This window comes from Meles meles, chromosome 1 (assembly GCF_922984935.1).
Source record: "Meles meles chromosome 1, mMelMel3.1 paternal haplotype, whole genome shotgun sequence".
NCBI classification, from domain to species: domain Eukaryota; kingdom Metazoa; phylum Chordata; class Mammalia; order Carnivora; family Mustelidae; genus Meles; species Meles meles.
Window position 1 is genome coordinate 111282760 of NC_060066.1, and position 25678 is coordinate 111308437.

Here is a 25678-nt window from a genome sequence, read left to right on the forward strand (position 1 = left end):
GCTAATTTGTAAAAATTAGTTCTCCATGCAATAGCATCCAGTCTCTCCAATGTGATTTTATTTCACAGGATTCTTAGTAAATTAGAAATTGTTCTGGTTAAACCCCAAATGAACTTAGCTTATCAGATATCATTGTGATGAAATGTTGTTGGTATCTGCTGACAATGTAAATGAATGAAGATTTATGCAGGGGTCGTTTCAAAACTCCACTACTCAGAGGGAGGGGAGTCGTTTGCACTGCTGCACGTTCTGCAGCAGGGGGCCGCGCGAGCAGTGCCACATCCCCAGCTTCTGGGGCCACCCGGCTCCTGAGCACCCTCTGCTCTCTCCTAGGGACAGTAGGAAGGGGACCATGCACTATCAGTGAGCACAGCACTAGTAGGTGGAGCAGGGAGTGAGGCCACCCCACAAGCCAATCCAGTAGGACAAATGCCAGGTCCCAACCTTCCTTGGTGAGGGCTCTCCTCTCACGCTCCCCCTACTTAGCCGTTTCCTTGCTCTCTTCCATATACCTGAAAGCCAAAGAACCGAGGAATATGACTAAATTAATGAAACAAAATGCTCATTTTAGTCTCCTCACATAAAATTGTCACCACGCAGGACCATGTGAATAGATTCGATTGTGCCAGAACTCTTAAACTTGAGCTCCGCTTTCTCACCTGCAAAGGCAATGATTACCACCTACTTCTTAGGCCCCTCAAAGATCCGCACAGGGAGGTGACTGGTGGGGGAGGGGCTGCAACAGTCCTCTCACTTTTGTTGCCTGGGGCTCTTGTGTTACTGAGCCCACAGGGCCACCAGCAGTGGAAGAGAAAGAGGCTCTCAAACACACTTCTCGAGAAAGTCACAGGAAGAACTCCTATAGAACACCAGCAGAGCCCAATTTGTATGAGTCTGTCTGCAGATGACTGGGCACCTGATGCTCCTACCTTCTGCTCTCACATGTGAACAAACATGCGCACAGACACCCACTCACCCAGCTAAAAACACCTAGCACTCAAAGAAAATACACACACCAGAACAAGCCCCAGCGCACAGAAACACAAACAGCTAGTCCCTCAGACAGGGACCATTGCAGCGCTGAAGGAGTTTGGTGGGAGGTAAGCCGTGCCCAGAAGGAGCAGAGCCCCAGAGTGGATGCCAGGTGGAAAGGAGACAGAAAGTGCGGGAAACCACGATTTGCAGGTACAGTAGTAACGTTTTACCTTAGCAAGATCCAGGGACATTTCAGGGCTTATGCAAATGACTGAAAATATACCTTTGGCCTTAATTACTTCACACCATTAAATTGGCTCTTACAGAAATTCCTGGGAAAGACCATTAATTACCTCCAGAGATAAATTTCCACACTGGGGGCCGGAGCTGCTCTTCCACCTACAGCTGGGCCTTGGTGACAGAACAAGGACAGGTGCATGGGACAGATCTCCAAGTGGTTGTTCCTCATCCACAGGGAACACGCTTCACCTGGGCAGGCACTTCTGTCGACTTCCCCTAACCTTCTTCATCAACCAACTCCGATGCCAAGCTGCTATGCTTCTTGGGGCATGTGGCAGCTACCGTGCCCAGCACTGAGCAAATGGGAATCCAAGTGAACAAAGAAAGGCAATTCCATTTTGTAAGAAACAATATATTTTATTTTTCTGACACCACAGCTCTGGTGAGTGGTTTGTACCAAATTTAATGGCGGTTACACAGAACGTTTTACGCATGGGAGGGGGAGGGAAGGAACCACAAAATTAAAAACAAAAATGAAAACAAAATCCTGGATAGCTTTTAGCATCTGTTCCACTCCCACATTGATAAATTTCACTTGGGAATTCCTAATAAAAGGAGAACAGAAAACAAGGTGGGCAGGGAAGGGCATGTTGGGGAAGAGAAAGGGGAAAGAAGACCATCGAGCATCCCAAGCACAGGCCTTTCCCTCCCGGAGGCGGAGCCCCGACGACCCTCGGCCTGGAAGGTGAGGCTTCTTCCTTAGATTTACTTCCCCCAAGTAACACCGTGTATTGCAGCTGCCAAAGGGAAAGAGGAGGAAAGAAGGGGTCATCCATGGCGGAGCATGCCACAGCGGAAGGAAACACACTTAACCAAGGAGATGGGGAGGGAGAAGGCGGGAAACCGAGAGAAAAACGTGAAGGTGGGTTTGCAGACTGGGAGAGACAGACAAGTGCCAGAGAGCACTCGAACTGAAAAACAAACGTCCTAAGCTTCATTATTTTTTAAAAAGAAAAATCTCCCCCCTCCCCCCACCCCTCGCTGAACTTAGTTCCTTTTTTTGTGCTTTTCATTAATACTCTGCTCTGAGGTCGTAGTTTGGTTTTTTTCTATACACTGGAGTTGAAAGAAAATAGTCCAAAGGTCTGAAGATGGATTCTCCACCTAAAGTAAACAGCCCAGCATTCCTGTTCTCCTCTTGTCCCAAAGACTAAAGTCTCTGCTAAAATCCCTTTTACAATATAGTACAGTACACACACAAAAAATAAAGCCCAAAGCAAAAAACAAACCAGAAAAGAATCCTGGGAGAAGCCAGTCCAAAGGACGTAAACATACAGAGAACGGTGCAACACATGACCGATGGCAATTCTCAAAGCACAGCTACAGATTCCCAAAAGTAGGTGCCATCATGGGATACCCAAGTCCACAAAAATAATTTTTAAAAAATAAATCTTAAAAAAAACACACCTGTTGATTAAATGAATCATTTGTTTTCAGGTAAATCCATACATTCTCAAGTTCCCCCCTCCCCCAAAGCAGCCCTCGGGTCTCTGTTCTCCTATTGCATGACCAACAGTACTCCTGGAACTCCCTCAAAGCAGCTCTCAGGACCTGGAATCTCATCTTGACAAGGATCGGCATATCCAATCTTAGCAGCTTAAAACATCATGTTTCCTGGGTTGCCAGGTCCTTGGCTAAATCCACCCATGCCCACGTCAGCGGCCATGCCCCGGGGCCTCATCTGTGGAGGGATCATGATGTTCTGTTGGGGTCCCATCATGCCCTGCATGGACATCATCATGCCTGGAGAACCCACAGGCCCAGGGTGGGTGTAGAGCCCAGCAGGCCCCCGATCCTTGCCAGGAATCATGCCCACGGCAGCAGCTGGATTGCTCATCAGGGTAGGCTGGCCGGGCATGGTGGACTGTGCTGGTGACATCATCCGATGGTGAGGTCCCATCATGCCTTGCTGGAGAAAGGCTGGTGGTCTCATTGGGTTGTGGCCCGGCATGGATGGGGCTGTACCAAGAGGGATGTCTGGAGTTCCCACTGGCCCGGGACCTCCCATGCCAGGTAACGCTAGTCCCATTCTGGGGGCTTGTTCACCCATCATCCCCTGCATGTGCGAAAACCCAGGTCCGGGACCCTGGGGCTGTTTACGACCTGGGACTTCCCCTCGAGGGAAATATTGCAGTGTCTGACTAGGCTTCTCAGATGGAATAATGCGAGACAGATCGAACTCTGGTATTCCGGTGGCTCCAGGTCGGATGACCTCCTGCAGATCTGGGTCTGTAAACACCGAAGGCATGCTGTTCCCCAGGACAGCGAAGGAGTCGGGACCCCCGGGGCCTCCAGGCTTGCAAAGTGCTGCATCTGCTGAACTCTGAGGCAGGGTGCTGGGGCGGCCGAGGGGGCCTTCTCCTGGGAAACCCATACCTCCTGGGAAGTTGCCCTGCCCCCCACTGGGGCCATTGTGAGGGAATGGAACCTGCTGTGGAGGAGACTGTACTGGAGGGAAGCCCTGGGGGAAACCCATCCGTCCTTGAGGTACCATCGGAGGCTCCTGGGACCCGTGCCCCATGATAGGATTGTGTGACATCAAGCCGGGCCCCAGTGGGACCCCATGAGGAGGTATGTTGGGTCCCATGGCATTCGGAGAGGGCATCTGATTGGAGTGAGAAAGTGGCTGGGTCATTCCCATTGGGCTGAGGGTTGGCATCGGAACCACGGGGTTTGGACCTGAAATTCGAGGATTCTGTGTATTAATGCCCATTCCTAGAAAAATAAAGATATCAAAAGAATCACCTTAACCGAGAACAACTTAGAAAAACTAAGGAATTCAATTAACAACAACAACAAGAAAATCTACACATATCACGTGTGCAAAGGACTCTACTGGGAAAACATACAACACGAAATCCCTGCCCTTCAACAAGATTAAAATACATTTTGGAGCCTATAAGCCAATAGCTCTATAAGAGGATATATTTTGAGTCTTAAACTGTATGACATAAGGATATGTAGAAAACAACTAGGAAAAAAGTCACCGGTGTGAAAAGTTACAAATTAATATGTAAACAAATTTAGCCTTCTTCATCGGAGACATTATTTAATATAGAAGTGAACATGTCTGAACTTGTCTCTAAGGTCCTCTTAGAGAAAGAGGATTAATCAGTCCTGCAAGTCCAAGAATCAGATATAGCAAGGAAACCAAACAGTCCTTTACCAATTCACATTTGGCACTGTCTTTTTTATACTGCCTTGCAAAGAGAGCGTTTCAAACTCTAGGGTATATGAAACGCTAAAGACATGATAACTTGTAACAGAAAAGGAAAGCATGCTGGTTCTATTGTAGTCTCTGAGGTATTTAAGTATTTAGTGTCTCTGTAGAATTACCACTGAGTATGGTGAGGATGGTGCTTGCTCGGAAACAGGGGCTTTCCCCTGTCTGAAATCCTGTGGCTGCTTGTGGTTGGAGGCTGCTCTTCCAGAAAAACACTTGAGAACTAAAGACATTCCAATCAGCATGTTAAAAAGAAACGGCTTTCTGTATTTGCTCCAGGAGGATTCCCCACCCCACTCCCACCCCGTCAAAAGGTAAAAAAAGAACCCATCCGGGTACACAGAAACATCAGAACTTCTATAACGGAATTGTAAGAACTCTAAGCAAACCTGACAAACACACTGAATCAAACGAATACAAACTTGCTTTCGTTTTCTTCCTCTAGCCAAAACACTTTAATTCTACTAATGGTACTCTTTCTCAACTCATTCCACTTCCATCCGTGAGGTCTGCAGCTGTCGAGAAAAGGCATGCGAGAAGTCTCTCTTCCGTCTAACACTGGCTCCATATCCTAGCTTTCTGATTTCTTACCTGGCATATTATTCATTGATGGCAAGTTGGGAGAACGAGCTGGAGGCGAGTCGTCATCGGAGCTGGCCACAGTCTTGATGGCGTCGTGGTATAAAGGGGTAGAACTGGGCATTGCGAACTTGGACATTCGAGACATCATAATAGACAGCGGGTTCTGGGAAAGGGTCGGCTCTGGAGGCATGGTGTAAGGTGTACTAGAGGGAAGACTTCCAGGGATATTCACAGAGGCAGACTGGCTGGCTGTAGGAGGTGGGGGGCCACCTAGAAGAAAGCAAAATAAAACAAAAATGGGCCAGGAATTAGACTCCTCTCAAAGGCAGTTGGGCCTATATGGTTATGAACTAGCAAGGCCAGGAATGAGACAAATGAACAGGACAGTGTTATTAGACCCAGGACACGAACCATCAATCTTCTGGTCAAGCTCCCTGTGTGTGCGCAGAGGAGTAACCACAACGCAATATGGAGGTGTCGGGTCCGCAGAGGTGAAGACAAGCACACCAAGGATGCGTCAGAAAGAGAACTTCAAGCTTGGGAAAAGCATGGTTTAGGGACAACTATTTCCCGGAAAAGAATGTGAAATAAGCAGCTCTCTCCCTTGCCCATCACAATTCGGAATTCGACTCAGGTGTCTGGTCCACCATGGAGCCAGAACGATGATGGGACACCAGGTGCGAATTGTGTCACCCTGCACATGTGCTCCATTAATTTCCACGAGCAAGAGGGCTGAATGAAAAGGTTCTGAGGTGGCTGTTCCTTGGTACTGCTTTTGTGAACCACTACCCAATGGAGAGAGGGACGCTTTAGCTGGGCAGGATCCCTCTCCTATCTTATTCTGAGTCTAGTTTTCCTCCAGCCGAGACAACACGGACCTAGTATTTACACCTCAGTGCTCATCATCCACGGACCACTTCTGGTCCCAGCCACAAAACCACCATCATCAGCGAAAGCTTCTCCTAGGAAGAAAATACTGACAAATTGCCGCCGATCTGTGAGAACAACAGTCTACCAAAGGAGGAGGTTTTGGTAACCATCTCTGTGGTCAACACACACTTACGAGAACCACTCTGCTTCGGATTATACACAGAGCCCGAGGACGTGAGAGCAGCCCCTTCAGGTGTCCAGTGGGCGGGTCTACTACTTACAGAAGCCACATTTACCCAATGACAAGGCGTTTTATTTCACCATGTGTTCACTATGAATTATTCCATGAAATGAAACGTGCTTCCCATTCTCCCTCCTCCTCAGAACGATACTATCTGACAACCGTATCCTTCGCTAAGAGCCCTGTGTCTCTATCAGGACCCGACGCTTATGTGGAACCCCGCAGGAGCACTGATCATGCACCAGGCCACAAATGCATCCACCTGGCACGGGCCACCTCCTCCAACTGCAGAATCAAGCTAGGACAGCAGTTTTTCTTAAAGTATATCAATCAGGCTTTTGCAATCTCCGGCTACAGGGCACAATGGGGAGGACGCGAGCATACTGACCTGACTCTACACTGCCCAGCATGGCTGGGGAGGCCATGGTGAGGGGTGCTTTATGGTTTGGAGGGATCCCGGGACTCTGAAGGGGAGGTTTTGGAGAGGAGGTCCATCCAGGTGACGGGGCAGGAAGTGATGGAGACTTGAGGTGAACAGGCGAAGCAGCAGCAGACCCCAAGACAGGAGGGGACTTAATGGAAGCAGCAGCAGCTGGGCCCGCCAGCATGCCTGCCAGCTGCGATGGAGTCTGGGGGGACTTGAGGTTCCCCGAGGGAGAGCCCAGCATTGGTGACTGGACTTGGCGCATCGTGGGAGATTTCAGAGGGTTAATGCCTGGGGAATGTACCTGGCTGCCTGCCACAGATATATCCAAGGGCTTCCGCCCCAGGCCACGCTGGACTGGAGGAGCTGTGTTGAGGCTAGCGGGGTTACTGGAAGGGTTGAGAGGTAGTGGTGGCATGTGACTGAGCCGGCTGTTAGTCCTTTGGTCGGGCCCAATGGGTTCTCTGAGATTCCGCAAGCCACTGTTGCCGCCTGGACCCTGAGACATGGGAAGGAATGGCCTGGGGCCCATGCCGTACTCCTGCTGGGGGTGCTCACCAAAGGGCAGGGGCACCATCTTCTGCTGAGCCGGCAGCATGTCTGCGCCCCCTGGGCGTAATTTCATCATCTCCTCAGGGCCCGCCCCAGCCTCTCTCATCTTCTGAGGTATCATCTGAGGGTTGGATCCCATGTTGACGTTTAGACTGACATCTCCCTTCATCCCACTAGGAACCATCCCAAACTCAAGTTCCCGACCCGGGCCCATCTGGGGGGGCATTCCTTTCGGAAAGTCGCCCCTGGAGGGACTCAGAGGGCCCTCGACGGGTATTCGAGGGAAAATGGGATTATTCCCAGGCTCCATGTGTCGCTGGGCGCCTGGGATCATCCTGTTCATCTCCATGCTGGGCCTAATGGCCTCCATGCTCATCCCCGGGGGTAGAGCCAGCTGCTTCTCTGCCAGCTGCTGTTGGAACATCTCTTCGGACAACCCTTGGGGGTTTGGGAAGCGTTCCCCTCGGCCGGGACCACTAAAGACACCCTGGCCAGGTGGGAAGTTCCGACCATCTGCGATTTTTGGCACATCGTCTGGCCAACTGACTCCAGAAAGACCTGGTCTAGAGGCTGGGTTGGGGACATTCGGCCCCTCCATTTCCGAGTTGATCATTCCTGCAAATCCGGGCAGGCGCATCTGGCTCCCCGGCATGTTGGGGTGGGGAGCCATGCCCCTCGGGGGCAGAGAGTGGGGCATATTGAGCCCGTCGGCGAAGGGCTCGGCCCCACCAGGCCCCCAGCCTTCGCTGGGCGCCATCTGGTACGGAGGGGGAGGCCCCCGGACCACGCCCCGAGGCCCATGCTGATGGACCATCATGTCCTGGAGGGAGCACTGCTGCACCACCACCTGCTCCTGCTTCCTCCTCTTCTCCTCGTAGAACTCCTGCTGCAGTTTCAGCCATGCTATCTGCTCGGGGGTCATGTGGTCCAGGTGCTCGGGTCCCATGGGCCCAGACTGGGAGTTCATGGAAGGTGGAACCATTTCATCTGGAGAGAAGGGCACATCTCTATGTCCTTGAGGGCCAAATGGAGCTCCCACATCTGTCCGGGGCCCGGGGCCCTTCCCTAAGCTTTGGGATTGAGCCATCATGGCCTGTATCGGCCCTTCTGGTTTCTTCTGAGGTCCATCTAGTACCCCAGGGTTCTGCTGGGGTCCCCCGCTTTGTCCTCCTGTGAATTCTTTCTCGTCGGGGAAAAGCATACGTTGGATATCTCGGAGCGTTTGTAAAGAGCGCTCCCGGTGCTCCAGCTGCTCCTGAGACAGTCCATCAGGGTTCTCTCCCAGTGTAGGGGGCTCTCCACTGGACACTGGTGGAGGTGGAGGGGCTTTGGGATCTGCTGAAGAGCTATTGCTCCCCTGGGAGACAGGGGTCACTGCTCGGTTATTGGGTGTTGAGTTTGGCCCGCTACCGTCTGGGGGCAGTGGAGTGGAGCTGGCAGGACTGCCTACAGAAGGAATCACTTTGTTGTCTACACCAGGACTATCCCGGTCCAGGGGGCGCGGGGGTGCAGCAGGCTTGGGTGCTGGTGCCGGGATGGGTGGAGTCGGCTGCAGTCTGGTATTCTGTGAAGAATTCTGGTCCTGGTTGGCTGGAGCTGCGGGCTGTTGCGGGAGGGGTTTCGGATCGTTCCGAATGGCAGATATCTGTGTGTTCTGATGACAAACGAGATTTTAAAAATCATTGGTAAATTGTATAGAAAGGCAATTAAAAAAGCAAAACACATTACAAGGGATCTGTCCCAGGCCCGTAAATCTACTCTGACATTTGTCATAGAAAGTGCCCTCGGCCAACCCCACTCTGGACGTAGGGATGTTCTGATTTTTTTTCTTCCACTTTCCTGTCAAATGGCATCCTCTTTCCCTTGCTAAGGATTAGGTTTCAATAACTTTATAAGCATGCCAGAAGAGAGCCATTCTGCCAAAGTGAATACATCTGAGTATCTATTTCGAGGAACAGGTTTGAGATCACATGTCTACTGTGTGTTTCTGATTCAAAGAGAGATTAGTTTCTTGGTATGTGGGAGGCTGTACCTAACACCTTTTTCTTTTCCCCGAAAGTACAACTGGGTCTGTAGGCTTCTCATTGTCAATCAAGAGGTCTGCTGTTCTCAATGGAAAGAGAAAGTACTTGTCGCTCCCAGCTCTGTACGCCACCAGCCAGAGGAAGCAGGGAGGGCCGCTCTGTTTCAGCGTCCCCTCTGGCATGGCGACTGCCAAAGGACTCCTCTCCTGGAGTTTCCAGGGGGCCTGACAGCTCTGGTTTCTGTTTTCGGTTTGTGATCACTGATTCCATATTCAATAAGAAATCGTACATTAACTGTAGTAAGAGAATCCGCAGGCAGGAAGCGTCTGTGGCGAAATCTGAGGCTATCTAGCTCACGGTGTCTTTTGATCTGTTCTTTCCAATAGGCAGCCGACGGCCCTTCTCTAGGGTGGAGGAGAGCCTTATTATTATTTATTAAGTACCGACACTACACTAGGTCCTGGGTGAAAGCACCCTCCCCTGCGGCCAGTGATACGGGTGCTGCTGGTGTCGGGAAGAGGGATGTACATGTGCTGGGGCTGAACCTTGGCACCACCGATGGTGCTAAAGGGACGGTCCTGAGGAAGAACAGACCCCCATGGCAGGGCTCTTTCACCAGCCTCCAGGGAGCCACACGGCCCCTTCTTTGATGCTCATTTGTTTCTACTTGTTCACTTAATCCAGTCTGTGCTTCCAAACCCTTAAGGCTCTTCCTTACCTCCCCACTTGCTCTCTGGAATGTTTCCCTGTGTGCAAATTTGTACACGAATCGTTATGTGTATCTCTGCATCGAACAGTCTGTGTTGCATAAACACAAAGCCTGTCTTCGAGTGTGCACACTCTGTGGGTATGTATATAAATGTTTCCCGTGCAGGTACCCATGCCCCGATGTCTGCACACAGAGACAGTGGCGGGGAGGGCTGGTGGAGCATGCATGACTCCACATGCTCTTGGGTCTCCTGTGTCCCTGACTCCCTCGATGAAGTGTGGGTATCAACTTAATTTTCCTTCCGGTGCCATTTTAAGTTTGCATTTGTTGGCCAGCTTTTGTTTGTTTGCTGCGGACAGGCCTGGACTTCATGTCATATGACCAGGAGAGAAGCTGCAGTTTGGTGCCACCCTTTTGATTCTAGACTGGGAGTGGCGGTGATTTGATTATTCCCAATTATATCCTTAACTTCTTTTCTGACTCAGTTCAGTACTGGAGAAGGTAGAGGTGAAAACTATAGTTAAGGTCTGTCACTAAGTCAATCAAATATTGGTTTGCAATATGCTACTCCCTGTGCATTCCAGGATAATTTAAATTTTAAATGTTACATATACATATGTATAAAATGTTTAAGTATAAATTAAAATATACATACATTTTAAATGTTTTGTTCGTCCATCTTCTACCCTTCTTAAATAGCACAGATGTAGGAGGAATGTGAAATGCTTTCTCTAAGTCTAGGAAAGCCAAGCTCTGCTGTATCAATGAAGAGGGACTCCACTGATACACAACACAGACAGAAAGGTCACCTATTTTATCCTGAACTGTCATTTGACTCATTTATTGCCACTTGACTTTTCCCATGTCGAAGACGCCGCTGAGTACTAGATTTTATGTTTCCTGAAAGCAGGGACTGTGTCTTGAACCTCTTAATGTCCCCATAACATTCAGTGGGATGCCTTGACAACACTAGTCACAGAAACAGCTTTTGGTTCCACGCGGAATGCTCCGTGTATTCAAACAACCACTGCGTGCCTTTTCTAACGTGGTTTATGGCAGGTAATTAAGTTCCAGAGAGGAGACAGACTGACAGACTAACTAACGTTTCTTATAATTTTGGAAATATCAAGCAATTAAAAGCACTTGATGGTCCTCTCCCTTTGAAGTAAGAAAGATTCATTCTGAAAGTCACTGAGACTCTAATTGTGGTATTATCAGCATGGACCCCAGACTGGGGGCTTTACTTATTCCTTTTCTGTTCTGCAACCAACTCAAGAGCATTTGTTAGTTTTTAAAAACCTGCCCTGTGGGGGGTGCCTGGGTGGCTCAGTGGGTTAAAGCCTCTGCCTTTGGCTCAGGTCATGATCTCAGGGTCCTGGGATCAAGCCCCACATCGGGCTCTCTGCTCAGCAGGGAGCCTGCTCCCCACCCCCCACCCTGCCCCTCCAGCCTCTCTGCCTACTTGTGATCTCTGTCAAACAACAGCATTCCCCAGCTCCCACCTTTACGGCTACCGGAGTGCCTTTAAACCAAACTCCACTTCCAAAATGGCCTACCAGAGGGGCTGTGCTTCGCTCTGTCTTGCTGTTAGAGATGTTCTGGATGTGGAAAGAGACGATAGTTTCAACCTGACCCTTCAACACAGCTTCTGCAGCTCTGCAGAGACGAAAGAGAGGCATACACTAGGACTTGCTTCTGTTCCACCACCTGTAATGCCAAAGCACTTTAGCCCCTGATTGAACTTGTGAGAGGAGGAGGGCGGGTCTGTGTGGAGAGTCACCAGAAATGTTGAGTAAGAATCAAGAAACACAGGTTTTCATTATTTGTGTCTATCATTTACCACCAGACTTCTGAAATCTAATGAGAGCCATTAGCAAATCTCAAAAGAGACATTAGAAAAAAACACCAAGATTTTCTCCTTCAAACCAATACGCTGTGGTAGGTGTTTTATAGAATCTTGGTTCCAAACCCCAACCATGAAAGGCAAACGTGAAATCTCACAACACCTAATGATAATTTAAGGCTGTGAAACTCACTCTGTATGTATGTAGGGTAATTCACGTTTTCTATAAATTAAGTCGCTAAAAAATCTGCTGATCCACCCACCAAAAACATAGGTACCCAAACATTCACAGTACTTATCTCTATGAATTCCAGACATATTCTTTAGTTATATTTTCTAATTATTCTGAGATAGACACGTATTACTTGTGTTATTTAAAAAAGAATGCTAAACTATAGGAAAGTGTATATTGTGTAATCAATCTCTTCTATGTTTAAAAAAAGATCTCTATGTATATTATAAGCATAAAAACTTTCTAGCAGGAAAGCCAAAGAAGTATCATCAATGGTCGCCTCTGGGGAGAGAGGGCAGGGAAGTTTCATATTTTATTTTCTTTTACCCCTTTCTGTACTATTAACTCTAAGTTAGAATATCACCAGTGAGGGGAAAACAAGGATTACTCTTCAGTGGGAATAAGAACTTCAGTGTCCAAATGCACAAGCCACGTCAACAGCGAGACACAGCTATTAACTTACTTATTGGCCATCTCAGTAGAAAACACATACACCACTTTGGTGGGAGTCTTCTGAGCAGGTGTGGGCTCCGGGGCAGTAGTCTGGCCATGGGAGGGGGTGGACGACCTGGGGGCTGCAGCATTGGATGGGGTCATCGAGTGTGGCGTGTGCTGGGAATCCTGGGACTTTATGTGGTCAGCAGAATTACATTCTAAAAGAATGAAAAGACTCGTGTCATAGAAAGAAGAAAACTTCTGCCAGCATTCACAGCACCATAACACAAACCCACCTTGAGAATGTCAAAGAGGAAGTACCCTGCTAAGAGGAAACCTCTCCACCTCATAAAAATTCCAGAACGCTTCTCCTGAAATGGCCAATTACAAAGCACTCTCCCCCACCACCCCCAACCTCACCACCTCCTTCCTTCTCTATTATGCACCCTTCAGACATTAGCGCAAAGGTCTCTCCTTCCTGGAAACCTTTTTGGAACCTCTTGGACTGGATGCCCCTGTGAGGTGAACCCACAGCCCCCAGATCCCCTGATTTCAGCATTTATCACATTTTATTGTAATTGTTTAATGAGCAGCTGTGCGGGTGCCCTCAGATTCTTACAGCCAGCAACCAAATGGTGCTGACCATGCCCCCCATGCCCAGCATGTGCAGGCACTCCCGACAGGCCTCCCACAGGCCTCCCACTAATACTGGGGGAAGGGAGGAAAGATGGGGAGCAATCGCCCAGATTTCCATTTCTAATTTGGACTGGTGGGGGAGGGTGTCACACTTCTACTCCTGGAATGCAACTTCATGCTCCGGCCTATAGTTAAGATTTTTGGTTTTATAGTAAGAGGAAAAACAACAGAAGCCACAGCCGCTGGCCCTACCTTCTTCCCGGCTGGCCGGGTTTTGCTGCCTTCCCTGTTTCTAGCACATGTAGCCACCCAGTCCGGCCACACGGGAATCAGCTGTGACAAACCCCATGGGTGCCAGCGCTTCCTCTTGTCACTACAGCCCTGGCAGAGTGGTGGCCAAAGAGTACAGACCCCAAGTCTTAGAGGGTGAATCTGACAGAGAAGAGGAGGAGAGGCCCGGAGAACTGCTCCAGTGTGGGGCCCTGGCAGACACAAACTGGGGCTTGATAGTGAAGAAAAAATAACAGGGAGGCCAGAAACACCCTTAAGAATGTGGTGAGGACCATGGAACATCTGCCCATAATCCCAGAATCATGTGCGTCCTCAAGAGCAAGGACTCCTCGACAGGGTGGTTCCCGACTGCTCTTCAGTCACTAGGAAAATGAGAAGGAACAGTCCCAATTTAATAAGCTGTGAGGTGAGCTCCTGAATCTGATACCTACTCTCCCCACTTGGCTGCTCTTAGGCTCTCCAGCACCCACCAATGTCAGGGGCCTTCCCTTGGGAACGCCTACTTCCCTCTGAGTCTCAAAGATCTTATAGACATACCTTTAATGTCAGAGTCATCGTTTGGAGTCCCAGGATCTCTCTGATCAAAGGAGTCGGCGGAAATACTTCGCTCCCTTTTCCCCTTGCCCTTGGCACCATTTCCAGCCCCATTCTTCAGCCCCATGCTCCCACCTGGGCCAGGGAGTGCTTTAGGGGTATGGCCCCCACTCTTGGAGTCACAGGGGGATGGCTGGGATTGGCTGGCTGAGCCCCCCTGTTTACCCTGATTGGAGAATTTGGAATCCAGCTGGGGGTTTCCAGATGGGGACATCACTGTAGGGGGACGGACCATCACCTCCTGCTTTGACTTAGGGCTACTAAAAGAGACAAATAATAAAGGGAGATCAGATGCCAGATGCAGCCGGTCAGCCCAAATCAGGGAGAAGCAATTTTTAGAGTAGGTCAAGGAGACGCAGAGGACTGAGTACCCGCCCTGCCTTTCACCTCAGTTCCTTCCCTGCTCCCCTCCAACCCCCTCTCTCTTCTCAGCACTAGGCACTAACTAACCCAGAGGAGGCTCAGGCAGAGTGGCCTGCCCTGCCAGGTCTCGGGAACCCTAGAGTCACATGGGGACCCATCTCTAGGGCTTCTGTCAATAAAGGACAATGGTTTCTATGTACATAGAGAAGTGACTCTCACACTAAGACTAGCTCAGAGTAAACAAACAGGCATCGTTAAGATCAAAATACTATCCACCCCTGGCTGACAACAAGGAACAGCTGTAACGAGAGCCTAGCTTCCCTGCTGGAAAACTCAGCAGGGCCCAGAGAGCAGGAGAGGAAACCTGCTGGTGAGTGGCAGGTTAGGGAAACCCTCCCAAATATGAATCCCTCCAACAAGCAGTACCACACACTAGGGCACATGCGCTCACGGGTGCCCTAAGGGAGGAGGAAAAAGTTGTTTAAAAAACATCAATTTAAGTACTGTGGAATGCAGGTGAAAGCTTCACAGTGGGAGGCTGGGGGCCAGTGGGGACATCCTAGGACCTTAGGCCTCCTCACCATCCCAGGCCTCGGTTTCCTCACATGCCAGGGTTAGTACACCCACCGTACCGGGTGGACTCTAAGGTCCCTTCCCTTGTGCGTTGGTGAGGGGGGAGGGATGGCAAAGGGGCGCAGTCGGGGAATAACAGGCAAAGCGCTGCCAGAAAGTCTGACTGCACTGTAGCCTGTTGACTTGTCTGTTTTCTCGTCCTTTCCTCATTTCTTCCACTTCAACACACTGTGCCCTCAATGAGTGTTCGAGGTCCACCTCCGACACCCACCCCAAGGGGCAGCTGGGCAGGCTGCAGCCCTTACCTCTGTGTGTTTCCTGACGGAGAGTTCCTCACTTTAGGGTTACTGGAATGCATTGATTGAAATCCTGAGCTTGCAGTCACAGACAGGGATGGGCTCACCGAGTTCCTCTCGGGCAGCAGCAGAAAGAGCTGCTGAGGGCAGTGGCGGCGGCCCGCTGCTCACTGGGGGCGTCCCTTAGCGCTGGCCACCTGTATGCCTTTTTCCTCTTTGTTTTTCTCTGCTGTGGAAGTGGGTCCTTTCCCCTTGCAGCTCCAGCATTCTCTGGGGGTGTGCCTCCTGCTGCCAAAGGGAAATCTCGCATCTCCAGGGCACACTACAGAAAAAGGCCACCCAAAAAGAGTTAGGATCAAAACCACAAAAGACATAAAACACCCTTACAATAGGATCGAAGGTAAGGCACTAACCAGCTCGACAGTGCAGACACTGGGCTGCTCCTCGGCTTCCAGCGGGGTTCAAGGAGCAGCGGTGTCTGTGCTCTGACACTAAGGCCCCGAGAGAGTGACAAGACTTTCTGCCAAGCACATGAGCCTCCTGCCTTGTAGCGTGGACCCAGTGTTTGTAAGCAGGTGAGGGAAACATTTTGTCTTCAGCCACATATTCTCCCTTCCATCTCTCTGCTTCCAAATACAAACCGGTCAAACACCTGGGTTTTTTTGCTTTTGGTTTTTTTTTTTTTTCCTCAAAACCATGCCTTGAAACTACAGGGTACTTCAAATCCAAAGCTACTATCTGGTCCTTCACCTCAGATGGCCAGCAATGGCACTGAAATGTAACAAACCCATCCTAATTCAAACCACGAAACAAATGAATCTATGTTTCTATTCTCAGGGCCTTGGGGTGGGACACTGGAGGAGTTACTTCTGAAATCAGCTGTTGAGCCAACACCAAGTACAATCAGTTCTGCACCCTGACTTCCATGATCTTTCTATTAAATTATGCCAAGGATGTGTCTTGCATTCTCACTGTTTAATGAGGGGGACCCTAGGCATAGGGAAGCATGGGAATGATCCATAATGCTGAAGGTAAAAGAACATCTCTGAAAGCTAAGATGTTTTCTGAGCCAATTTGCAAGGCTAATTTGAAGCATAAAGGTCAAGAAAATATTCCCAAACCTAGCCAGAGAACAAATGAGAAAGCCCTTTACTTAAGGAAGCCTAGACTAGATATGCTTTCAGTCCCTTCTCCTTCCAAGGTAGGTCCAACATGGCTTTCTGGTAACCACTGTCCCCCTCAACTCCCTCCCCACCTTCTGCTATCTTGCCGCTGGGGTATGGGACCAAAGGAAGAGACAAGATGTAGGATTCTTGGCTGAAGGACCAAAGGGAGTTAGCAGGAACTCAGATTCAGGTTCAGCTTACATATCCTTTGAGAGACTCCAGAACTGGACTAAGTTCTGGGAGCTCTAGTCCAGGTTTTGGCACTGAGTAGGATCACTGTCAAGTGCTAAATGTCTCTTTCTTCATTTGGAAATTTGCGACAGTCTCAGCTATTTTACCTGAGACACTGAAAGGAATTTATGGAAGTTCTCAGTGCACCAGATTACGTTTTTTCTTTTTAAGTGAAGAAGTCAGGAAAAAGAACTAGAATAAAATGTTATGGAATGTTCCTATGCTGACCTTAGAAGAAAACATCCTAAAACACAATTTTGGTCTCGATTACACTTAAGGTTGTATTTTTATCCCCCCCCCCCTTCAGCTTTTTCCTTTTCCTTTTTCAATTTAAACTATAAAATTGATTGTGGTTGTCAAGTTTGCCATGTGATCATAAACCATTTCGTAACCTCTCACTAAACATCAGGAATCACTGGAAAAACAGAAGTAGCAAATGAATCTTGCATGGACAAAGCCATCAGAAAACATTTACCTCAGGAACAGAAAAGCAGTCACCACCTAGATAGTCCCCTTCTGTAACTTCTGGTACTTTCTGTCTGCATCACGCATTCTAGCACTCAATCACATGTCATGCTGAATAGTACTATGTATATGTTTCATCTCCCTACGTAGACTTTGTTCTTTGAAGACAGGAATCTTGTTTTAAAGTTCTTTGCCTTGTCTATTATCGTCAGCGTGATGTACTAAGATGTGGTTGGACCCTCTGTGATTTACCCAGCTTCTCCCAGAACAGAAACAGAATAGAACACCTGGCATTTGTGTTGCACTCTTTTTCCAAAGGAACTCTGAACATATTAAAACTATCGAATTGCCTCAGTCTGCCAGGCATTTCTGATGAGCCAACAGCAACGATGATTTCTAATGATACTGTGAGCATACAACTCTTTAATTTCAAAGTACTCCTACAACCAGTCTCTTGTTCTCGTGAGTTGCTCAAGCTTGATCAACACGCCTGTACAGATGAGTGGCCAGAGCGGGGCCTCTCCCAGGTTTGCCCTGACACTGCTCTTCCTCGAGGCCTCCTCCTTACCATGATTTTATGGGTGGAGACCACGCAGAAGGCTGAAACAAGCATGTGGACTGAGAGATGGGCAACAAAATCTAGGATTTCAACCCTTGATCTAGGGAGTTGTTGGAGGAAGTTACCCTAGCCTTAGCCTAAGCCGAGCAAAAAAAAATCCGCCAGGTATCTTATGATATAGTTCCAAAGACTCAAATTAGGCTCTCGGGCTCCTACATTTACAGGGTGGGCTCAACCGTTTTACTTTAAGAACTGGAAAAGCTCTTCTACCGAAGAGGCCTTCATTAGAGACACACACAGATTTTGTCCTCTGCTACAAAGAAATCTCCTAACTTTAAGATCTATTTATTCAACTCCCTTTCCTTCTTAGATGCTATATAAAATTCTTCCTAACTAGGGGTCAGGCACTCTTTTAAGCAATGTCCCTTCGTACTAAGCTCACTGACCACAGCACCAGGAGGCAGGTACCCCTATTCTCCCTATCTCAGAGATAAGGAAACTGAGCCTCTGAAATGTTCAGCCCTCTGCCCAAGCAAGGTGGGTCATCTCTGAGTTAGCCAGACCCCAGTGTGTGGGAGAGCTGGCACAGGACCGGGCACCCCGGCTGTGCTCTTTATCACTCCAGTGCCTGTCAAGATAGGGACTCCAGGGACAAGGGGAGCCGGTGTGCAGAATCAAATGCTCAGCAGCACAGTACCAGCGTGTGGGTGAACTACTGCTGGGTTGACAACCATTCTCTAGCTCACCTGCTTATCCTGCCCACTGTCATTTCATATCTTGTTATCTCCAACTGTCCCCTTCCTTACCGTCCTCCCTTCTGTCAGTGCATGGCTTGCCCAGGACTTAACAAGAAAAGAAGTCACCAAGTTGGATGTGACATGCTCAGTACCAAATCTGCAAACCCATTTTCCTAGTACCTAGCCCTCTCCTTCTTCTCTGTTATTGAAACGGACAAAACAGCCCCCTTTTCCCCAGAGGTCAGTCCCACTACGGGTGGTGTAGGCCCCATCCCTTCTAGCTTTCTGAGAGCTTTCGCTCTCTCTCTTTTGGCCTTCCCTGCCATCTCCAGCATATTTCCAACCACTGCTTAGACATGGAATAGTCTCTTCCAGCATTGAGAAAAAAAAACAAAAAAATTACAGGAAAACAAAGCCCAGCTCTTGCTTGACTTGCCGTTCACCCTTTTGCCATTTTTAAACCAACTTCCCCCCTCTACCCCTATCTGGATCACAGAAACCACTATTTTGGTTCAGGTCACCCCTGGCCACTGCTCTAACCTCATCTTACTCCATCTTGTAGACTGCCAGCTGATTGCTTCCTTCTTGAAACGCTCCTCTTTCGGTTTCCATGGTGCCCCACTTCCCTAGATCTCCTCCCGCTTCTCCAGTCACTCTCTGTGTGCCCCCTGTGCTGGTCCCTTGTCTATGCGATGTCTACAACTCTGAGGTCCTCGGGATTCCACCCTAGGGTCTCTCCTCCTCTGGTTCGGTAAGCTTTCTCCATGCCAACCACTCCCAGTTTCCTGTCCCCAGCTCAGCTTCTGCCCTGTGGACCTGAACCCACAAATGCCAGCTGGGCATCTCCCTAGATTTCAGACTCAACAAGATGGGCCAGGAATTCACCTCCAGATAGCCTGCCTCCCCAAATTGTTTGTCCTTCCATCTTCCGCACCGTGGTAAATGGTACCCAGCTGCTAATGCCACAAAAATGGGCATCATTCCCAACAAGCCTCTCCCTCACCTCAAGCCTCCATCTTGAGTCTGAATATTTTTGCCAAATGAATGAAATCCTGGCTTCAGAATTTCATCTTCAGAAAGGGAAGGCAGGGACCAAAAGTGATTTGTCCATCCCTGTATTCCCAGCACTTCCTATAGCACCTGGCAAGTGGTACTTGCTCAAAAAATACCTCTTGAATAAAAGTTGGAAGTTTTTCCCCGAGCTCATCTTTCTAAGCCAGCGAAGCTCTCTAGTGCTACAATCCATCATCAGACTACTCACCAAAACCCCAAGGGTCACGATACTGCAGTGCTCATCCTGGAAGTGAGGAGGTGGAGGAGTCCAGGAACCCCCTTCTCAAAGGTCCCCTCACCTGGATGAGGATAAAGAAGAAAAATCTCTAAATGGCTTTAACAGAAAATCAACTATACATCTTGCTACTGAATATCTTAAGAGCAGATTTCCTATGTATTCCAGAATGCACGATTAAGAGGCAGTTGTCATCTCCCATGTAAAGGGAATCAGCTTCCAATTTTTAAAGAGTTTATTATCCAATCTGTAGACATCTCAAGGCCCCTGAGACTTTCCCTCCTCCCCAACTACACATTTTATTTTCAGAGACTGGGAAATACTAAGGGCAAATAAAATCAATGTTTCTACTTCCTAGATTTCTGGGCATTGAGTAGGGCTAAAAAAAACACCTCACATTTTTGCTTCTGCCCATTCCTTGTTAGTGCAGGGAACTGGAGCTAACAGGGAAGGAGAAAGAGACAAACCTGCAGACATGCTGTTGAATTCACGGAGTGAACTCAGTTGCAGCCCTCCCTCCTCTGAACCCTCACTCTGCACAACAAGCACTTAGCAAGGAAAGGTATTTTCACATGCTTTTGCGAGAATGTGGGGCTGAACAACCTGGCCAAGTGATTTCCTGTGACTGAGTGCCTACTGTGTGCAAAATGCTATACTGAACGGGGATAGATGAGTGAGAAAACAACAAGCTACTGGTCAAGCAGGACAATTTTTAACATTAGTCCTCGTAAAACAGAATTATAACCGTGAGCCTCCTCCTTTGCCCAGATTTTATAGTTCTGAAATTGCAAGGAAGAACCAAGTTCCAGATCGTCTTAAGGCCAAATTATTTCAGAATCTTTCAAAGGAGACTCTATAAGGTTGCCACAAAGTAGTAAGTAAATTCACAGATTAATCTGACCAAGCTCAGAATCACCTCTACGATTCCAATTTTGATTCTTCCGATGATCCTTTCCCACTTTCCTGCTCTAAGAAGTCAAGTTTATTACAACTGTGTCATGTTTAATGAAGTTCATTTCTATGCTATGACCACTACTCCATAAAAGGCAGAGTATCAAACTTAGAATGTGGAACTAAAAGGCCACAGGATTCCATTCCGAGCTCATTCTTAACTTCTGGCATGCCAACTTCTAACAGCTTCCTCTCAGCAAAAGTACACAATGGGAAGAACGATCATTCCCCAACATGTGGAGGAAAAATCTATACAATGCATATATGCATGCACAGAAAACCCTGGTCCATACAAAATGCTAATGCATGTTTTCATCCTCGAGGGGTTGGAATGGCTCTATTGTCCTTCAAGCTAACAAACCTGAAGCAGGCAAGTAACTTGTATCAAACTAAAGAGTCTTGACAAAAGTTAAGGGTTCAGAAATGAATTTCTATCATTTAGAATAATGGCCACCCAAAGTAAAATTTCAGCACAAATGTCCCTTTTTTGTGAAATTCTCCTTGATTCCCGACTGTGCCTAGGAATGTCCTCTGGGACCCTATAGCACTGTAGTTACAGTGCTATTGTTAACACTTGAAAAACTGTATCTCTGTTATGTGTCGAAAGAGAGCCCCCTGAAGAAAGGGTCGTCATCTTAGCACCCAACACGCAAGAGAAACTCAAGTAATGCTGGGCGATTCAGGGATTATAATGAGTGTGGAGCTTAAGTTTTGCTACCCTTGCCTTGCATTTACACAGATCAATAAAGACATGCTAAAATACCTGTTTAACTTCCCACCACCTGCCTTTCCCATGAGGTGAGCTAATGCAGAAGGTCACAGAAAAATGGAAGGTAACTATGCTTACAATTTTGACTTACATTTAACTTCATGACCTTTGCCCTGGGAACTGTTAAAATAAAAAACACACGTAGTTTTAACTTACAAGAGACCCTACAGAAACAAACAAGAAATCCAAAATACTCAGAGTGAATCAAGAAGTCGTATGTTCATCATCAGGTTCCTTACCTTTCAAGATGTCCAATCTGCTCTCTCTTCTACATTGGGACACAGAAGAACTTTCCAAGAATGAGCTCTGCCTCCCAAACTGAAGGGAATTTTTAGGTCAAAGTGCAGTGACACCAGCTAGCCCCACATTCAGTCCTATGGGGGTGAGAAGAATAGAGAAGTTCATACCCTAATTCACCGACTGCAAAGAAAACCACCCACTCCCCAGTGCTCTGTGGCCAAAACAGTATTTGGAAGGAGCAGTGAGAAAATAATTAGGTCAAAAATGGGGAAGGAAGGCAAAACCATTAAAACTCAAAATGCAAGATGGAGCAGTACAGCCCAAATCCATCCCACTGAAGCCAGGGTTGTTTCTAGACACAAAAGCTTCCTGCTAACCATTGCTTTGAACTTTCTCCATGACCAACAGGTGGCAAAATGAACATTTATTTCCTATCTTCTTTATGTCCTTGTGTTCACCATGATGGAGATGCTGAAAAAATACTGCAAAAGACTCAAATGCAAGTGGCCAGAAGATACTTTAACTTTCAAAAATCTGTTGGTCTAGAGCAGGAGTTCTTGATGTGGGACTCACTGGCTCGCATGGGGTCTGCGGAGAGACTTTGTGGTAGCTGTGAACTTACTGGGGAAAACTTCCATCTTCACTCGCACTCATTCACCTCTAGCAAAAGTTTGCACTGCCTTCAACTGTGAAGGGAGGGAATAATCAGTGGTAGGTAGTATTAGCAATCCTGTGACTGTCACCAAGATGCACCACAAGGCACTTCCACGTGGCATTATACTTGTTGCTGATATCCCAACAAAATGTTTATACTCATCCCTACTTCAAAATTACAGTATGGTGAGATCTACAGCGACACTCTGTTATTTAATAGGTTAGAAAGAAGCATATAAATTACTGTATCATAATTGTTTAATATTTTGTTAACTGTTACCATGTCACTTCTAAGACTATTATGTTCCATTTTACGCATTTTAAAAACCCAACTCTTGAAAAGAGGTCTTACACTTCATTATGTTGCCAAAGGGGTATGTAGGACATAGGAGGTTAAGAACAAATAAAGTTGTTCTAAAACAAATAAAGTTCCTACAGATTCTAACATCATAATCACCAGGGCAGACAGACAAGTAAGTTATTCCATCAACATTACTTCATAGCTGGAAGACAATTAAGGCATCATGAAGCCAAGTAACATGTCCAAGGTCACTAAAATTTAGGATGGGCATCCGCCTAGGTGAGCATTCACAGCACGAATATTCCTACTCTTCCATGGGGACTTTTTCTTACATTCCACAATTGTCATCACTACGACTAACTTCCTACTAAATGGGGAAGAGATATCACCTTTCAATATTAATAGAAAACCAAAACCCAGACGATAGAACAAGATGGATGTATAAGGTACTCCTTTTCACTCCTTGATCAACCATACTGCCATAATTGTTACAAAGGCTGAATCTGGTCTGTTCTTGAGACAGAGTAATCTTTTAGAAGGGAGAAAAAAGTTGGGCTACATCATGTCTCATTCTCAGACACGTTCAAAGCACTTTGCAGATAGGCATTCACTTGTTAAGTGCTGCAATGGGTTATGAGTGGTTAGGGCAGTGGTCTCACCACTTCATAAATGGGAAAACTGGACAATAAATACAAAAGATTGGTTCAAAGTCCTATAAGTCAATAGGAGAGCCAGTTTCCTGATTCCAAGTTCAAGGCTCTACCCATTATATCAAATCATCATGAGCAAATATTTAGTTGATTATAATGCTTGGGACACCTCTTCCTTTTTTTTTTTTTTAACCCCTATAAGCCAGAAAGCACCTTCTTTTGATTCACAAAAGCAAATATCTCACAGAATAAATTCCAACGTACATAAGTACTTTTTCACCAATGCTAGTCATCTAAAAATCCAAGTCAGGGATCCTGAGCTCAAAAGCTACGTTACATACAAGTTGCCTTCTAAGAAGAGAACAGTGTGGAATTGTCCCTTCATCTTTTAGTCAATAGCTCCTTATCTACCTACCATATCTTGTGGAACTACCTACCATATCTTGTGGAACTATCACCTTACTTTCAACACTGTTATTACAAAATAATACTATAATGGTTCAATACCATTAAATCCTTGGTCCTAAAACTGTGAAATGTTACCCTGCCCCAATTTTGCCTTAAATTTTCTCTTCTTATTTAAACAACCAATTACTGGAATCCTCATTCTTCAAAGCATCCTTACATCATCTAACTAACTTCTCCTTTTATTAACTCATCACTGTTTTCAACAGTTTGAGTCTTTTTTCAATAGTTAATAAGGATGTCTTTCTTAAATTTGTACTTAGGACCAAAACATTATTCACAGTAACATTAATTCCTTGCTAAATTTCCCAAATCACTAGTATCAAGACAAAAAACAAAATCAATAGAGCGGTCATGTTGCAGAATCTCCACAGTCAAAGGTTCTTAACCCACACATGACTGTTACCCACCCAAGTCCTTTTGCCCTCCCAACCCCCATCTCTCAACTATTTTACTATTCATCCTTCCTACCTACTACTTCCAATTCATTATTTTGTGCTCTGTGCACAAGAGTCCAAATCTCTGGTCTAAGAATGAACACTTACGTCTTGTATATTTCAAATGCTTGTAACCCACTACACACCACTGACCCAAATGAATCTCTTTACACAGCCATGAAATCACTTTCCCATTGCAGTCACTACCATGTCTGCCTCAAAGCCTAACTTCGCACCAATTCCATCCCATCTTAGAGTCTCTCTGCCAAGTGATAGATACTTTATGTCCATTTCTTTGCCTTGTCTACTAACTTTTTCGGTACCCAACTAGACTGCAATTTAAATCTAAGTCCCTCCTCTCTAGCACAGACCAGGGCCCCTGGAGAACAGATTTGAGGCCTCCTCCTTCAGGCTTTGGAACCTTCAGGTAAGGCCCCCAGCAACAATATCACAGGCCTCTGGCCCTTCCCTCTGAACATAATAACCAACCCTGCTGTTGTGTTCTTTAGGATATCTCCATTTCACCAGGCTCACCCAACACTAACCGGTGACATCTTAATAGCCTTTGCAACTTTCGAAGATCAATGACCAGGGTTCCACTTTGGAAATCACTGGTGTGTCCACGACCCCCACAATGACTCAGTGACCTACACATCACCACCTCACCTACTAGAGCCCTTTACTACTCATACATGCTTTTTAGCTTTCACTTCCCCTCATCCTTCAACAAGTCACTGGCCTGCAAAGTCCCCTTTACCTCTCTATCCACCTCCGGGGTCTTACAGACCCCACCAAACTCAACCTGAATTCTCTTATTTAGCTCTCCATCTCGACCCTCCAAAGCCCCTTCATCCCAGGACCCTGGGACCATCCCATCTCCTCGTTTAGCCTCTCCCAGCGCTGCTTGGGACACAACCTCTAAAAAATCGAGAGATGCCGAGGTCTCTTCCCACCGCTCCCAGAGCGGTGGGCAAAAGACGCCCCCTCTCCTCCCCCACAGGTTTCCAGACTCTACTCACTACATCCGCAACCTCGACCCCCGCCCCTTTTCTCCCTCCCCCCCCCCCTTTTCTCCCTCCCCCCCCCCCCCACGGCTCTCCGCGGCGGTGGCTACCCCTGCCCCCAAACCGACTCAAAACACGCGGACGCGAACCCGGCCCCCCAACCCCCCGGCTCCGGTCCTCCCCTCCCCCTCCCCCCCCCGTGAGGTGCCACTTACCCCCGAGGCGGGAGTGGAGGAGGGGAGAGGAGGAGCGGAGTAGGGGAGGGGGCTTCGGTCCGGGGCGGCTTTCAGCCCCGGGGGGCCGGGGCCGAGGCCAGCGGCAGCAGCGGCGCAGCGTCTCCCCCCGGCGGCGGCAGCGGCGGCGGCGGCGCCGTCCCACTCCCGCAGGCACACATAGGCTCCATTGTCCGCCGGCGCCTCCCCCTTTCCGGCTCCCCCCTCCCGGTCCCGCCCCTTCCCCCTCCCCTCGGCCCTCCCCTAGCCGCACCGCTCCACGAAAGGTACCGCCGGCCCCGCCTCGGACGCGAGCTGCGAAGTGCCCCCTCCCCCGGCCCCGGCGTCCCGCCCGGCGGGGGAATGGGGACTGCCCCTCCCCGCCT

At 48.0% G+C, this 25678-nt stretch overlaps 1 protein-coding gene across 5 annotated transcripts in view; it reads right to left on the reverse strand.

Moving 5' to 3' along the window:
- Window positions 1-1632: 1632 nt before the first annotated feature.
- BCL9 (BCL9 transcription coactivator) overlaps window positions 1633-25678 on the reverse strand; it is an 83898-nt gene continuing 59852 nt past the window's right edge. Inside the window, exons 1-11 of one of the 5 annotated variants that reach the window (XM_046021433.1) lie at window positions 25296-25533; window positions 22192-22255; window positions 21569-21703; window positions 19583-19673; window positions 15173-15485; window positions 13875-14191; window positions 12439-12628; window positions 11457-11556; window positions 6580-8821; window positions 5090-5350; window positions 1633-3990 (exon numbers count right to left, since the gene is read on the reverse strand). In XM_046021433.1, the coding sequence (XP_045877389.1) occupies window positions 2873-3990; window positions 5090-5350; window positions 6580-8821; window positions 11457-11556; window positions 12439-12628; window positions 13875-14191; window positions 15173-15225 (4281 nt within the window). In that variant the 5' untranslated portion in view covers window positions 15226-15485; window positions 19583-19673; window positions 21569-21703; window positions 22192-22255; window positions 25296-25533 and the 3' untranslated portion in view covers window positions 1633-2872. Of the gene's footprint in view, window positions 3991-5089; window positions 5351-6579; window positions 8822-11456; window positions 11557-12438; window positions 12629-13874; window positions 14192-15172; window positions 15486-19582; window positions 19674-21568; window positions 21704-22191; window positions 22256-25295; window positions 25534-25678 lie in introns of those variants that run through there. The other 4 variants (XM_046021448.1, XM_046021440.1, XM_046021429.1 and 1 more) reach the window with 4 other exon arrangements.